The 17,531-nt window shown below is 46.8% G+C and overlaps 1 protein-coding gene across 3 annotated transcripts in view; it reads right to left on the minus strand.

The window, feature by feature from the left end:
• Positions 1 to 17,531, minus strand: part of NHEJ1 (non-homologous end joining factor 1) — an 80,325-nt gene that overhangs the window by 50,827 nt on the left and 11,967 nt on the right. For all 3 annotated transcript variants that reach the window (XM_059393503.1, XM_059393501.1, XM_059393502.1), the window contains exon 5: positions 17,227 to 17,285. In XM_059393503.1, coding sequence (XP_059249486.1) covers positions 17,227 to 17,285 — 59 coding nt within the window. The remainder of the gene's footprint in view (positions 1 to 17,226; positions 17,286 to 17,531) is intronic.

Consider the following 17,531-nt stretch of genomic DNA (forward strand, 5'->3'; position numbering starts at 1 on the left):
TCCCACGGTTCTAATCCAAGGCCCAGCCCTTATCTCTTACTTGAATTCCATCAACTCTGCCAATATTTACTTTTCTCCTCAATCCTAGATCTCTCAACCTCTGGAAACAATTTGGTGGCCTCCTAACAGAAGACTAAGATAATGCTGACCAAACACATGATCGATCTGTATAAGAAAGACCTCATATCTAGACGAAAATGACGGACTGGTAATTGAACCCTACGGAAAACATCCCCTCCTTTTCTTTCTTTACCTCAGTAAGTCATCTAGAGCTGCCACTGAAGACTTAGAATCACCACCCTGCAGGAAAACCATCCAGGCTGTTAATTTCGCCTCTTGGCTATACCATTTAGCATGAAAATCACCGAACCTTGGCACCAGGAAAGAAACCTCTAATCAGTCAGTTCGAACTTCCACCCAAGCACTGGAGCTCCCTGGCATGACCTGGCAACTGAGATCAGATTGTTCCTTACTGCCTGAAATTTCCTTGAGAATTCCTTTTTCCAGGTTCACCTGGTGGCTCCGACAGTCGGGCGTTAGACTCTCAGCTTCGGCTCAGGTTGGGATCACACAGTTGTGGGACGCAGCCCTGCACTGGGCTCTGCGCTCAGCGTGAAATCTGCTGGAGATTCTCTCTCCCTCTGCCTCTGCCCCTCTTCCTGCTCATACTCTCTCTCTCTTACTCAAAATAAATAAATAAAATCTTTTTAAAAAATTCTATTCCTCCCCACAAACAGGTTCAGGACCTCTATGTCCCTTAAGAAATAACTCCAACTCACTGGGCCTTACAGTTCTAGAACATTGCTATTCAAAGTGTGGTCGGCAAACTGGGGCTGCTCCATATACTCTATGCAGCTAGCCCATGATGAGGGAAGTGTGGAAATTGAATAAAATAAGCATTTACAAACTCTCGTTGCAATTTGACATCACCGTGACATCTGGACACTTGGTCAATAAGACTGCTCTCAAAGAACAGGGCACAGAATGGTCCATGTACTGTTGAACTTGTCACATCGGTCATGCACAGTAAGACCATGTGCCAGATTACTCTGAGACGCACTGTTCTAGAAGGTTCCATGGGAAGAGCAGAGGGTGGGTTTGGGGACAGGAGGCTACCTCTTCCTTCTTTCCCCCTTTCTGGGTACAATAGGGTGTGAATCCGCTGCCTCGGAGGAGGAACAGGAAGCTTCCCCCGCTAAGCCGCTGGCTGCATGGGGTGAAGAGGAGGGCAGGAGTTGGCGGCCAGGTTATCAGGCAGTAACAAACTCAGCATCCAAGCACGCGACTTCCAGCAATGCAAGGAGTTTCCTTTGTTTTGGGAAAACAAGAACTGCAAGAAGCCTCTCCTTGACACGTTCTTGCCTGGCTTCGGGAGGAGCCCAACCGGCCCTCACACACAAACAAGACAGTCCTGGCCAGCGACAGACAAGCCGGTACCCTGACCACAACCCCTGTTTGCTTTTCCTTTTCCACCACTTCCTCAGCTGGAGGGCCACTGTGGGGCCATAGGTAGCTGCCAGCCTAGGTCACCATTCAAGAACGTCACCCCCAATGACCCAATACCTACTCCACGCGACACTCTGACACCCTCTCCACAGCCTACTCTCTCTCCCCTCGGGTGGTACCTCGGGTCTGAGACCACGGGCTCCTGGCCCTTCCCTAGAGTTACAGATAAAGCCAGAAGCCTCAGAGCACCATTCTGACAGAGGCCATGGGATGCTCTAGCAAACTATGCTGTTTTAACTCAAAAACCGAGAAGATCGGCGTCAAGTGCTCCCAAACAACGACACTTGAGGCTTCCACAGAATATTCTAAACAAGTATTTTTGTATTACTTGAACAGAGTTGATTATATTAGATCCTCAGCTTCCAGAACCCTGTTATCACCAAGACCAAGATCTACATAAAACAATGTATCTCTTTACGCAAGATGTTGTCAAAACTGAATTTCTAAGTAGCTACCAAGGGAGCCTCGGACCAAAGAGGGAAAAAACCCAACAACACTTGGGAGCCTCCCTCCTGGGGTTTTCTAAACGGAGTCAGGTTGTCAACCTCCCAGATTCACGTGGACGTGCCTTTTAAGACCAGCGACTTCAGGACAGTTTCTCTGAAATCAGGGAGAAACCGGGCTAAGCAGGTTCCACTCAGACATTAAATCACAATCTAAAAATCAAGAGCCTTGGGGTCCAGAAACCCTTCTCCCTTTCTGGTTAATCAAGGGTGGCTCTCTTTACCCTGATGGCCCGGGTACCCAAGTTTCTATGAAGACTTATTTGTCCAGGAAGGGGAGGGGGACTCCCCCCCACTCCAGGCCCCCTTCACACCAAAGAAGGAGGAAACAGAATAAGCAAAATAAAATTCATAAAGCGAAGCAGTAATTATGGTGTGGTCAACAAGAGGCTGTCCTCAGGCCCATCATTATGTGGCTAAATTTAACGCCCCGCGCGGCCAGGGGAGCCGTGCGCCCCGGGCACCGTGTGTCCACACAGACGCCAGCTCTGCCACCTTCGCCCGCTCGACAGCCGCCAGGGCTGCCAGAAAGCAGGTCACAGTTTTTTTTATAGTCTGTTTACCAAGATGCTGTTTTTACTGCCGAGGTTTCTCTCATTTTATCTCTTTTTTCCCTTTTCCCCAAACAGACTGGCCTGTATTTTCTGTCCTGGCTCTTTTTTTTTTTTTTTCCTTCTTTTTTTTTTTTCTCCCTCTCTCATTTCTTTTTTTAGAACTCTTTTTTTTTTTGGTTTTTCCCTTTTTTTTTTTTTTTTTTTTTTTTTTGGTAAATATTTGCCATGACTAAGCCAGGCACATCCAGTTTAAAAGGCTCCGTCCCACAAAACATCGGGTCTTTAATGATATGCATCTCATTAGTTTGCCCCATGAAAGGGGGTATAGAAAAAAAAAAGGCAACTTACAGACTCTCTCACTTTTTACATCGAGAGAGACCTATATTTATATACGAGGACACACAGTGAAAACGGACATTCTGAGCCCTGATATGGGGCTGGTACAAGGGTCACTTGATTCGGGCTTTGAGGCCTAAAAGAGGAACGGCTGCAGGAGAGACAGGTTACTGGTCTGAATCCCACTGCTGGCTGATCCAAGTGGGTCTGACTGGGTCGGTGTAGTTAGAACCAATCCTTGGGACCATGAGCAATGAGGGCTCTCTAGACCCAGTAAGCAGAACTCCGGGAAGTCTTCTGACACTCAGTTTCCTAAAATGGGTGTGAGGAAACGAAGAGCACAAAAGGGGCCGACCCGTCTCTTGTCCACTGGCGGATGGAGTCAAGTAAACTATAAACTATGAGAGTGCGGACAGAGACCCCCTCCAAGACAGAACTTCCACACCTCCACTCACCACCCAAAGGGCTTCTCCAGCTGGGCAAAGCCCGAAAATTGATGGCAGGTTTTCTTAGTATTCGTGTTAGGTTCAACGAAAGGGGTTGTAGGGCCCTTGTAGGGCACTGAACAAAAGGCAGGACCTCCAGTAAGCCCTACCTGAGTACTTACTTGACTGCTTCTAACCCAGCTTGATCCTCTAAGATGGTTAGAGAAGGCTCCGCTATCCAATGTCAGGGGTGTTACACAGACAGGTATATGGACTGGAGAGCCCCCGAGTAGCGGTTCAAGCAGCATCTCAGAGGAAGTCTGTACTTTGTACGGGTTACCAAAGGTCTGGAGTCCCCAGCGCAGTTTCCATTAGTCCAGTTAGGGATAAATGACAAATGCTAACTAAAGCATTTGTTAATGCTTTAGTTAAGGGTTAAGCCTCTGATTTCAGCTCAGGTCATGATCTCTGGGTCCTGGGATCAAGCCCCACATCGGGCTCTCTGCTCAGCTGAGAGCCTACTTCCCCCTCCCTCTCTCTGCCTGCCTCTCTGCCTACCTGTGATCTCTGTCAAATAAATAAATAAAATCTTTAAAAAAAATAAAATTAAATAAAATCACAGGACACCGCTTTAGAAATTAAAATGCTGGTGTATTGGGTTATAAGGCTGGGGCTGTATCAGTGATGAAGAATAAAAGGCAGAGAAAATAGCAAATGACTTTATGGGAGAGTTCTTATATACTGTGGAGAAAACTAGACATTCATCCCTGTCCTACTACATCACTGCTTTGGCACCGTGCTAGATACATTGATAAATGGACACTCTTTCATTCTCATTTTTTAATTCTATACCACTCTTCCCCTCTGCTAGTACATCTCCTCCTCAGACCTCATGAAATAATTACACAACAGTTCTTCTCAAATGGCTTACAAGAGCCTAGAGGTGTGCAAGACCAAAGGTTGGAAGAAAGCGATGTGGAGGAAGAGAGAAGGTCATCCTCAGGGCAGAGCTCTCTAGCCATGGACCCAGTTTTCCATCTCTTGCGTAAGCGGAATCTCCGTAACGCTCACAAACGGGTCCCAGTCTTGCCTACTGCCCACCTAAAGTTCCAAGTGCGGCTGTGTAGCATGTGGCAAGGCTATGGGGCATGATGGAGTGACACTGGACCAGAAGGTCAGAGCCCTGGGTCCTGGTGTCAAGATCTACCACTGTCAGTCTACTCGAGAGTTCTTTTGTCTTTGTGGGGCCTAATCTCCTCAAAAGCCCAACAAAAAGGTTCAATATATTCTTAGATTGATAAAGTCCCTTCCAGCTCCTCAAATCCCATGGCCCTAATCTTCTCTACATATATCTGAGATGCCACAATTGCCTTCATTGAGGGACTCACCTCAGCCCTTGTCAAGACTTGTAACTGAGTCTCATAAGCACTATATTTACAAACAGGAGGACAGGTCGCTTCTGTAGATAGCTAATCTCATCTGTTTCCTATTGATTCTCATTTACCTCAATATCAGAGCTTAGCCCAAAACTGGGGGGAGATGGGGGAGAGTACTCTGCTGGGAGTATTGAGGTGTCCCTCCTTTGGTATCCACTAAATTGCACAACTTCCCTCTGTTCTTCCCCCCTGCTGCTGAGGCTGGGCAAACTGAATGCTAAGACCATTGTCAGTTATTCCTTCTTTAGACCAAGGGGTACCGCCATCCTGTCTCAAAGCTCCGCCCCATTCCTAGCTTCACCCATACCAAACTGGAAGGGGTTCTGTGGGGTCAAAGATTCTCCATTGTATGGCCTCAGAGCTGCTCAGGCTTCCAGGGTAGGAGTAACAGAAAGCAAGAAGCTTTTCAAGGATTCCCTCAAACCACCACACATAGGAAGAGCCTCTCAGATTGTGTAACTGAATAAAACACCTAGCTCGGCAGACACACAAAATTCTTTCACACTCTGAGCTCAAGATTCGCCTCTTCCAGAAGTACCTCTTCCAAACTAGCCTGCTACGGAGCCCAGAGCCCATCCAAATCAATCTATTTCTTCTCCCTCTGTGCTAACACAGAGTTTGTGTATTTGGAAAATCCTTTGCATATATGTAAGTTTCAGTGGTCTGATCTCCCCCAAAAGTCCATCTTTCCAGGGCAGAAACCATGTTTTTACTTTCCAGCATGATTCCACAACATTTAATATTCTCAATGGTGCTTAAAACGTCCCATCCACATAGAGTTTAAACTTCTAAGTACAAAATCAAATACAGTGAAGATCTCCCATACAGAATGGGGGAAAAAATTCTTCCTGAGACTTTCTGGCAATTTCTCCCTTGATGATCCCCTTATGGCAGATAATAAGGATGCCTGTGAATCCTGACGTCTTGTTCTGCACACATCAGACAGCTAACGTGCTCATCTGTAGGACTCAGTCTCTCACTTTTCAGTGTGACTCACTGTCCAAAAGAAAGGGAAGGCCATAATAAGAGAACAGAGATAAAGCTAAAGTTATGAAGCCGACACATCAGGAAAACTTAAAGGTAAATCATTTGATACCTTTGTCTTCCCTCTTTGTTTCTATAACCAGAGACAACATTTACCAATGTGAGAGAATCTTCCAAAGCCAAGGCCTTTAAGCTACAACCACTGGTTACTGTGTACTTCCTGCCTACAAGGTACTGCTATGATAAGTGAGGGAGTAAAGACACAAAGTGACATGGGAGCTCAGAAGAGGCAAAGAACATGGCTGATACTTGTACTTGTCAGTTTCAGCTGATACTTCTACTTGTCAGTTTCGCTACTTCCATCCTTAACAGAAAAGTCACAAAAGTCACAGGACCATCCAATTCTCTGTTTAAGGCAGTAGAACTAAATGTCCTTGGGAAGGACTTTAAAATTCTTAACTGAAAAGGCTACGTCTCCTGGGGAAAGAGGATGGAAACAGGCAGAAATCAAGTCATCTGCTTCTAAACATCACCCATGCCTTCCCACCATCTACAACTCTCAGAGGAAGGATTATTTCTCCCCCCCCCCCCCCCGGACATGCAGCTCCGCAGCTCCCTGTTTTCACATGGTTGTCTCTTCACTAGCTTAAGTCTGTCCCTTTCCAGTGGCTTCTCCTTTGCTTTCAGACACACATGCATCTTTTCATCTTCAGAAGGGGCTTTGCTCAAGCCACCGGTAGCTCAGCAGCTGGCTGTCACTGCCTTTTCATCGTGCAGCTTCTCTGGGTGAGAGTTCTAGACTCATTGTCTTCATTGCCTTATCAACTGATTCTCTGGCTGCCTGCAAATTTGCAGATGCTGTCCAAGATCACAGATGGCCTATGGTCTTTCTTCGGACGGACAGGCACCCATCCTCTTTCCCACATGTGGCATTGTGGGTCACCGCCAGGTGGCGGGAAGAACATGGGACTTGAGTAAACAACTAGGAGCAAATCGGGTGAGCTGACCTGAAACAAACTACTTAGCCCTTGAGCCCCTGCTTCTTTATCTTTAAAATGAGAATAAGACCACCAACCTCATAGGTTTGCTGTAAGGATTAAAAGTTATAAGTTAGATGAAGCACCCAGCCACTGTGTCTGGCACATGCACAGATACGCGCGATTAACCATCTGTTCCCTTTTCTTGGTTAATTTCTACTCTGTTCAGATTCTCCTCCTATCTGCTTGCACTTCCTTCACTGGCTCCTATGACTCCTTCCAATGAGAATTGTTCCCCAAATCTCATCCACTGGACTTTTGTTCTTTTCTCTGTGCTCTTCCCAGCCAAAAAAAAAAAAAAAGAAAGAAAGGTCCATTCTTGTAATTTCAAATATTTCTCCTCTGCAGCAGAGTTCCAGATCTCTCCATTTCTATAGGTTTTCTCAACCAAAGCTTCAACACTACTGTGTCATCACTTCCCAGAGCACTGCCACTTGTAGGTCCTATAATCAATTTAAATCCAAAATGTATGGGAAAAAGACTTTCATCTTATATTTTTAAACAAACTCAGATTATATAGAAGCCATCTTTATATATAGAGAGAGAGAGACTAGAGCACTGTTTAATCATCATAATGAAATGAATGGACTTTTATGAAACCCTTCCTCTACCAGGGGAAGAAGAGAGAGACTCAACTAGGTGGATCTTGCAAAAATGCTCCAGAAGTAGTAGAAGCTTACAGTTCAGGCCGAAGGAGGCTAGATGTTTGCCAGAAATAAGATCTCAGTCATCACTGCCTCACAGCTCAATTCTGAACTAAGCAGATTTCTCAAACTGGAAATGAGAATGAAACCAAATGAGAGACTAATAGTGGATTCAGTGGAGCTAAGCAAACAAATAAAAACCAGCTTTCATTTCAGGAGTTGGAAACTTCCTTTCAATGAAGTAAACTATACAAGCCCCCAGAACAGTGTCTGGTTAGCTGTGCTAGCCTGTCGGGATCTAGATACAGGGTGCATACGCAATCCAGTTTTCCACAGACCCCTACAAATCTCTGTTGTCTTACACCCAGACCACATATCTACATTGTACGTCTGTCTGTCCCCTGGAGGCATCTGTGTGAGTAACACTTGATTTTGAGGCTTTTAGGATATGAGAATTGGGAAGCTGATCAAGTCCTTCACTATCAGGACTCCCAGAATCAGAAATCTATCTCTTGGCTATGAGTAATCTTATCCCATTTGTATTTTTTTTAAAGATTTTATTTATTTATTTGACAGAGAGAGAAATCACAAGTAGACAGAGAGGTAGGTAGAGAGAGAGGGGGAAGCAGGCTCTCCGCTGAGCAAAAAGCCCGATGCGGGGCTCCATCCCAGGACCCTGGGATCATGACCTGAGCCCAAGGCAGAGGCTTAACCCACTGAGCCACCCAGGCGCCCCTCCCATTTGTATTTTTATATTGATTTCCTTTTTGTTTGCCTCAGGTTTTTGATAAGTTTCCTTTTGAAAGTATAAGCCCCTATAATACCCTATAATAGGAAAATCAATAAGGAGGCCTTTTAATATATTCTGGGGCCAAAAAGAAAAGAGGTGGTAGCCACTGGTAGTGGGGTTCAATGGTGCCTACAGGAACCACACTGAAAAAACCCCAAAAGGGAGGCAAAATTCCCAAGAAATGTAGCTGAGAAATACATGCAGCCATCCCTTCCTCCCTGGAGATCTTCATTCCAGAGCTCAAATACTGGTGGATTTGTGCTTTAAATAAGGAAAACCATTCCTTTGTATGCCCAAGATTAGATTTAATTGAGCCCCACCCATGGTTTTCCTAGTCTGTCAATAGGACCACTATTCTTCTGCTCACATAGGCATACCACCGACAGCCTAATCTTCCCAAAGATCGCTTTCATATGTCAATTCTCCAGCCAAAACTTTCCACGGCTTCCCACTATCTACAACAGTAATTAATAACTGCAAGAAGGAAGACCCCAGCTCCTTCTTGGGAGATGAGCCTGTTTGAGAGTCACAGCATGTAATGATAGATATTCATAACTGCACTGAAAATAGCAAATAAATGGATTCCCAGTGGGGAAAAAAAGCTGAAATACATTTACCTTCAGAATACACTACCAAACTTCCAGCCCAGCATTTAAAGCCCCCAAATAAACTAGCCTCGAGTTCTTATCTTGCTAACCTATTTTCTGCTAATCCTCACCCATTCATTATGACTTACACCCTTCACCCAGGTGTTTCCCAGCTAAAATGCCTTCCACCTATTTCCCTAGCAAAACCCCAAACCAACATGAAAGTCCAGATCAAGTCCTGCCTTTTGCAGGGAGTTTTTCCAATGACTCCACAACTATGGCCCTTACTATCATTCATCAAGCACAGCGAGCTCTGGTGATTGTATTATCGTCCCATGTATGTCCACAGAACCAGGCACCGGACACACGTCCAACGCTGAATCCCGGAAGAATGAATTCACTGCAATTTTCTCTAGACGGGAGAACGGATGTACATGATGAAAGACAGGACAGTCTCACGCCCCGAGACTTACACTGCTTTACAATGCCCATGAGGGATACTGAAGAAACATACACCAAGTCCTGTATCTTCTTCAACATACTGAATACCAGGCTTGGGCAGCCCTGCTAACTGTGGAGGAAGAGCCCAGGGAGAGGAAAGAGTGAGGAAAGAGGAAACTTACTAACTTGCTTTTGGCTGTATGACTAATGTTCTTTCCAGGATTTTGGTAGGCTCTCCTTCTTTTGGTTTTTGAGATATCTAATTTCTTTACTGGGTCTAAAAGAGAGGCTTTGGGGGCTCTCAGGAATAAAAGATTCAAGGTTTGGGGCACCTGGGTGGCTCAGTGGGTTAAGCCTCTGCCTTCGGCTCAGGTCATGATCTCAGGGTCTGGAATCGAGCCCCGCATGGGGCTCTTTGCTCATCAGGGAGCCTGCTTCCCTTCCACCACTGCCTGCCTCTCTGGCTACTTGTGATCTCTCTCTCTGTGTCAAATAAATAAATAATATCTTTAAATTTTAAAAAAGACTCAAGGCTTATAGTTCATCCCCAAATTGGGACTATCTCCCAGTAAACAGGCGGCTAGGAGAATGGCAATCTGACATTCTCTCCTTAGGCAATTCTCTCCTTAGGTTACTCGTCTAGTTGCCCCAGGGCTATGTGGGTCTTAGGCTACCAACAGGTGATGAATTCACAGCCTATTTGTAAGATCTGGAAAATAAAGAGAAGAAGGAAGTTAAGATGGCCTCATCCACTCAACAAGTATTTACTGAGTGCCTACTGTGTGCAGAGGCACTGTTCTATGCACTTTAGATAAACCAGGGCACAAAATACCCATCCTTGGCCTTGCTCACCTGCCTGTTCTAACAGTGGGGGAAGATACCATGAACGATGAATGTAAGGAAATAAGGAAATTTTCCTATATGTTGGAAGATGAGTGCTACGGAAAAAATTACACGTAGAGCCGTGTGCTGAGGGGCAAGGATGTGGCTTACAGTTTTAAACAGGATAGTCACTGTAAACTCCATTGTGAAGGTGACATTGGAACAAAACCACATACTGTATTTTAGACACATCTCTCCTTAAGAAGTAGAGCTTAGTTAACCTCCCCTTTGAGTGTGGCCGGAACTTGGTGCTTCACTTCCAACGGAAAGATTACAGCAAGAGGGTGAGGTGCTGTGACTCCTGGGATTAGGTTATAAAAAGGCTGTCATTTCCATTTTGGTCTTGGGCTGTCTCTGGGATCTTCTGCTCCAGAGGAGGCCAGGACCATGTCATGGGAGCAGCCCTGTGACAGGGCAATGGCACCTCCAGCCAACAGCCATATGAGAGAGCCTGGAAGTCATTTCTCCGCCCCTCCCAGCCAGCATCTTGACTACAACTTCACGAGAGACCCGGAACCCAAATCACCTCGCAAAGCTGCTTGCAAATTCCTGGCCCTCCACAACCGTTTGTTGTTTTAAACCATGCCGTTTGGGGGTAATTGGTTATAAAGCAATAGAGAACTAATCCAGAAATAAAGGAAGTGAGGGAGTTGGCCACACAGGTGTCTGAAGAAAGAACATTCCAGGCCGAGGAAACAGGAAGCAGAAAGAACCAAAGGCAGGTGGTGTTAGAGAGCTAGAAAACCAGCAAGCAGCCCCTGAGGGCGCAGGGAAGAAAAGGAAGAAGAAAGCAGTAGATGAGAGCAGGAGGGTAATGAGGTCCAGATCCCGTAGGGCTTTGTAGGCCACCGTAAGGCCTTTGGGTTTTACTCGAGAAGTGTAATGTGAAGCCAATGAAGGAGGTTGAGCAGGGGAGTGTCACGATGCAACCTGTGTTTTATTAAGATTGCTCTGTGGGTAATGGGCCAGAAAGGGGTGTAGGGAGCAGCAGGGACATCAGTAAAGACACTATTGCAATGAAGCAAGAAAGAGACAGCTGTGGCTCAGACCAGAATGGCAGCAGCAGAGTTGAAATTATGGGTGTACTCTGAAGGCAGAGCAAACAGGATTTCCTGATGGGCCAGATGCGGGGTGTGAGAGAAAGACAGAAGTCGAGGATGACTCCAAGGTCTGAGGCCCTGGCAAGTGAAAGGGTGTGATGTTTCCACCAGCTGAAAGGGGAGGAGGTTGTTGGAACAGCAAATTTGGGGGGTAAGATTAGAAGTTCAGGTTTGGGGGCGCCTGGGTGGCTCAGTGGGTTAAGCCTCTGCCTTTGGCTCAGGTCATGGTCCCTGGGTCCTGGGATCAGGCCCCGCATTGGGCTCTCTGCTGAGTGGGGGAGCCTGCTTCCCCCTCTCTCTCTGCCTGCCTCTCCGCCTACTTGTGATCTCTGTCTGTTAAATAAATAAATAAATAAAAATTAAAAAAAAAAAAAAAAGAAGAAGAAGAAGAAGAAGTTCAGGTTTGGACATGCTGAGTTTGAGATTCTATTGGACTTCCATGTGGAAATGTTGTGCAGGCAGTCCAGAGTTTGGGGGCGAGGTCTAAGAATAGAGATTAAATCCGGGATTCGCCGACAAGGCGGAAGTGAAAGCCAGGGGACTCCCTGAGATCACTCAAGTGAAAAAAGATAAGAGCACCGAGGACGGAATCCTGGGGCACTCCCACATTAAGAGGTAAGGGAGGGGTGCCCGGCTGCCTCAGTCAAAGGAGCATGGGACTCTTGATCCTGGGGTGTCAGGGCTGTGAGTTCAGCCCTGTGTTGGGTGTAGAGATTACTTAAAAAAAAAAAAAAGGTAAGGGAGAAGAAGAACCAGCAAGAGATTCTGAGAAGGAGCAAACCAATGAAGTAGGAAAAAAAGCAGAAGAGATTCATAATATGGAAGCCACGTTAAGAAAACATTGAGGAGGGGCGCCCGGGTGGCTCAGTGGGTTAAAGCCTCTGCCTTTGGCTCGGGTCATGATCTCAGGGTCCTGGAATCGAGCCCCGCATCGGGCTCTCTGCTCAGTAGGGAGCCTGCTTCCCTCTCCCTCTCTCTGCCTGACTCTCCGCCTACTTGTGATCTCTGTCTGTCAAATAAATTAAAAAAAAAAAAAGAAAGAAAACATTGAGGAGAAGGAAGTCACAAGCTTTACGAAGGAAAAACCTAAATGAGGGTAGATGGGCCAACTCAGTTTTCCCGCCTCCCTATCCGTCCTTTTCATTTCCATATCCTCACTTATGCCAAACACTATGGCAGAGGTCTGTACTGGAGGCTTTGGGAACAGCAGGAGAGTATGCCAGCGCCTGAAAGAAGAGGGCTGAGGAAAGGAAAAACGCTCATGGAAAACTCACGAGAGGGATGAAGTCTGTGCAGTCAGGAAAGTTGAGTAGGGGTCTGTCTCGAGCACAAGAGGGAAGAGAAGTCCAGGCAAACTGGTCAAGGGATGTATGGGCATCAAGACTTCCGTGTGCCAGAGTGGCCACGAATCAGGCTGCAGAGGGCAAGGGGACCAAAGCATGAACGACCTTGTGTGCCATGCCAGGAGGTGGAACCACTGAATGACCAAGCAATCGGCTTGCAGTTTCTGTTTCAAAGACACCACTCTGCTGTAATACAGACTCGACTGGAAGAGGAGTAAGGACTGACCGTGTGACAAGTCAGGAGGCTGCTGGAAGGGCAGACCAGAACCAGAAAATGTGGTGGGCGGGGGGGGGGGGGGGATAGCTGCTACTCTTAGCAATGGATGCCAGAAGAGAGGAGAGCAGATTCAAGAGACAGCTGACTAGTTAGGCTTTGGAAATCAGGACAAAGAGAAAAGTAGGTACCTCCCAAGTTCCCAGCTTCGAAAGCTGAATGGATACGGGTATGATTCCCCAAGATAAGGAATGCCGGAAGAGAATTCGATCTCTTCTGAGGTGTAGGGAGGTGTAGGGGGTCTATTTTGGACATGGATAGGGTGCTACAATGTGGAATATCCAAGTAGAAGTCAAATAAAAGTGCAGAAAGAAATGTGGGCTGCCTAATGAAGATAGAAAATTGGCCCTCGGTGGCATACGAGTGACAGTTCCAAGAGAGATCTGGATGAGACGACCCAGAGAGAGAAGAGCGAGGCGAGAAGGACACAGTCTTGAGTGACACTAACATTGAAGTGGCAGGTGAAGCGTGGGACGCCAGCTGAGGAAACCGAGCAGAAGCTGTCCTCCATGGATGAAATCAACCAGAAGGCAATCTCCAGGTTAAATGACTCCTCCTCTTTCCCCAGGCAGCTTTGATAAAACCCCTAGCTTTCTAAGAGCAGAAAAGAATATCTTCCCAACTAGAAGTATCTGCCTGAGCACCATTTAGGATGCTCAGCAAATCAGTGTCCACCATAGTTACATAACTGTAAGTACACGGTAAAAATTCGTGAAGGTATTACACTGAACAGATTAAATGGCACACCGCAATGGGAGTGTCGGGCGGACCCAATACTTTCCTCTGAAGACAGGGACGGAGAGGATCTCGCTGTGAAGTGCCCACCCCAACCCCCGCCCCTTAAAGAAGCCAACTTCATGCAACTGCTCAGGTTTTGGTGTCAAGGGCTGATTCCTGGCCAGAGGTTGCCAGCTGCAGAGGGCGGGGCTCTATTTTGGGCTGCCTGCTGTCCCTGAGCCTGGCCGCGTCTGGTTTGAGCAGCACGCAGCCCCAGTGACTCACACACCCAGGCCAACCGCCTGTGGCTCAGTGGCATGGCCTCGGAATGCCAGCCTCAGGCCAGCTCCCTCCTCACCCCATTACACTGGGATAAATAAATAAAGAGCCCGCCAGCAGCCGCACAGCCTGATGGCAACCAGATGGAGAGGGGGAGGCGGGGACAGGGCTGGGGGAAGGAACTCCCTCCAGTGGACCAGAGTGAGAGAAGGCCACAACAGCCTCATCCTCCTAAACTTTGCTCACGCAGTTCCTGGGCCATGTAGGAATCATTCCCGAATCCTTGACTCATCTCCCACTCTGAACAGTGCCTCCCAGCCCCCAGTCCTAGGAGATGCTCTCTGTGGGGATCTTCCCTCTATGAAGAGCACACCAGCAGCCACTCCTCCCAGCTGACCCAAAGAACACTGCCAGGACGCCCCCTCCAGTCAGGCCACCATCGATGGGCCCCCTTGGGCTCCCTGGAAATGCGAAATCCAAGGCTAGGGGGGCAGGGGAGGAAAAACAAAAGAACCAAATATGAAGACATAACCCCTGGTCAACCCTTAAATATTTTTGCTGGCCCTAGTATCCTAGAATCCTCCCTGTCCTACTGCCCTCTGCGCCCGATCTCTATGGCCTCTCTCTTAGAACCAGGAAAAACAGACCCCAGCACTGACCGTGAGGCCCCTCTGACATCAGCCCTGCTCCACCCCCCCCGTCCCCCGCACCTTCGTCCCAGGCTTTCTGTCCCTGGTTTGTTTATCTTCCTATGTTGCTTATTTTGATGGCACATCCTTTCAGCTGTCTTAGGTGACCCCATGACCCTTCTGTGTCCTGTTTGTAGGACCCCAGACAAGCAGAGTCACTGAAAAGGTGCAGTGGCCATAAGAAATTCTGCAGTCCCATGAGGAAGCTGGTTCTAGCAGGTACGCGGGACACTCCGTGATCCTGGAGGACAGTGCAGTGATCCTGTCCTTGCGAGATTGGGAGTATGCCACACTCTCCTAGCCCTTAACCCTCCTCTAACTGGTGTACACGACCCATTAGAGCGGCAGAACAGGGATGATCCCTCCTCCTAAACGTCCAGCTACAGCAACATGACCTTAGGCAAGTCACCTACCCTGTCTGAGGCCCACCTTCTTCACCCAGGAAATGGAAAACTACAGCTACCTGTTTCTCAGATCCTTTGAAGATATATAAAATTCTCTAAGTCTCTGTGGTTTGGGTGTGGTCCACCCAGGGCTTAGAAGACCAGTATTCATGAAGTAATTGATTCCAAAACACCAATATGCCTCCTGGGCTACCCCGAGCTTCTGTATGCTTTCTCATTCCACAACTGCAGGGTTGTGTCCTGCCCCCACCCCTGCCCCCAAAGCATGGAAGAGATGAGCTTCCAATTGGACAAATGAGAAAACAGAGGCTCTGGGAGCACTGATTCAACCAAAGCTGCAAAATAAACCAGGAGAAGAACCCAAGACCCCAGATACAGAGGTCACAAGCAGCACTGTATCCACAGGCCACATTTCCCCAACTTTCATGAGATCCCCCTCACCCCCCCGTTCCCAGCACACATTTATCAACATCTTCTTCGACAGACTTATGGAGAACCTGCTACTCCTACGCACTGTGTTCGGCACAGGGGACATAGAAATACATTCGATGCAGTCCTTGTCCCCAAAACGTTCAGAGATCAATAGAGGAGAAAGGCACAGTCTCACAGACATATAAACACCAGAATCTATCACACAGTTATAAGTGGTAAAACAGAGGTAGGAACCAAGGTAGGACAGCAGCAGGGAAGAAGGATTATCTTTACAGGGAGAGTCTGGAAAAGTCTCCCAAAGAAGTCAAAGCCCACACTTAAAAGACTAATAGAAATTTACAAGGTAGATAAGGCCAGGGCACTGGGTGTTATAGATAAAGGGAACAATGCATGCCAAGACGTTAAGGCTAGAGGAAGGCATTTTGGCAATCCAAAGTCATTCTCTGTGACTTAAAGCATAAAGTTCATAATGAAAAATATCAAGAAACCAAGCTAGAGGGGTATGTGAGCACCGGATCAGGAAGGGACCTTCTGCTGGGCTAAGAATAAGCCTTGCATTGTTTAGCTAAGGGGCTGGGGCAGGGAATCAGTATGTCGTCCCCAGCCTGTGTTAGCCTCCTTAATATGAAGACTTAGAGACAGAGGAAGCTATCTGACAGAAAAATGGCTGAGGAAATCTCTCTGTGGCAAGTCTAGGTTTAATGGTCTCTCTTTCCCCATAAAGACTTGAAATCTATTCTACTTCAAGATGTAACAGTGTGAGCTTCTCTTCTTCTCCAGAGTTAGACTGCTTCAGTAGATGGACTCAGCACTCAACTTGCCTTTTTTGTTCTTAGTGTTAAGCCCCGAAGCATGATGGCATCTTTGCTCAGCCAATGTACAGAGGCAGAACAGAAGGTTCCAAGTCAAAAACACCTGCTTTCTTCCTGCCCAGCCCTGGGAAAAATATCAGTTTCATATTCAAAAGAAATATGAGTCACAATCCTTGTCCACAAGGGATTTACAAAGTAGCCTAGATGGCAAGACAGAAATACGAATGATCTATACAGAACACGATATTATAATAGCATTATTTGCTTACATAGTGAAGCACCAACTTGGGTCACATGTATAATTAGAAAAAAGGGCAATAATGCTAAGGTACCAACTGTACAAGCAACAAGTCCTAAAAGAGTTAGAGAAGGAGAAGATCAATATTGACTGGTATTATCAAAGGTCACTATTATTAATACTCCCCCTGTTTGGCATTTAATAGATGTTTCTTTTGGCCAAGCTTAATCCTTAGAAGGGAAACCTAGGCAGAAGCTTCTGACAGGCCACAATTATCTACTCCCCATTCATTCCTTTGCCAGTCCCCTTGTATAAACACTGTGATTTTCCACAGCCTACTGTGCCCACAAGACAGTTCCCAAATGGTAATCCTGTGCTTTTCACCTTCCTCTGCTGTGGGATATTGGAGGGGCCCAGACCAGTAATAATGACTAGCCCCCCCCCACCCATTCTATAATCCAGACCTGCGATCAGATCTTAACAAGCAAAAATGGACCAACTGGTCAACCAAACTTTCCAAGGTTAGGGAATTCTAAATGAAATTCCTAGGGATGTGAACAGAGAGATGTTTTTACAAATGTTGACCAGCCCACTTCTGCCTTTTATATTCTTGCCCCTTATTTCACCCCATCTTCCCCATGGGCATCTCAAGTTTTATCAGATTTTCTATAGGCAACTTATCCAGAGAAAGGTTTTCCAAGCATGCAAGCCACCTAACACCCAAAATGCAAGTCAGTACTCAGGCACCTAGAAAGAGAAAATAAAGCAAAACTGTGCAAGGGGAAAGGAAATCCTTATCGTGATATACTCTACCTCTACCATAAATTGTTCCAAGAAGGAATTTTCTTCAAATGGCTCTGTCTTCAACCGATCTGTAATAAGAAGGGATACAGAAAAGAAATATTAGTCTTAGGATGAGTTTCCTGCCTGTGAGAAGGAAAAGAAAAAGAGCCCAAGATTTCTGGGGAGGGAGCACAAACACGTGCAACACCCAGAGTCCACTGGGAGAAGGGATGAAAGTATGTGAGGGAACAGGAGGCAGAGGAGAGGGCAATCAACCACACAGGACATGTCCAGTGGCGTGTACACTCTAGGCATTCTTCCTGCCACAAAGACGA

Source organism: Mustela nigripes, chromosome 3, assembly GCF_022355385.1.
Source record: "Mustela nigripes isolate SB6536 chromosome 3, MUSNIG.SB6536, whole genome shotgun sequence".
NCBI classification, from domain to species: domain Eukaryota; kingdom Metazoa; phylum Chordata; class Mammalia; order Carnivora; family Mustelidae; genus Mustela; species Mustela nigripes.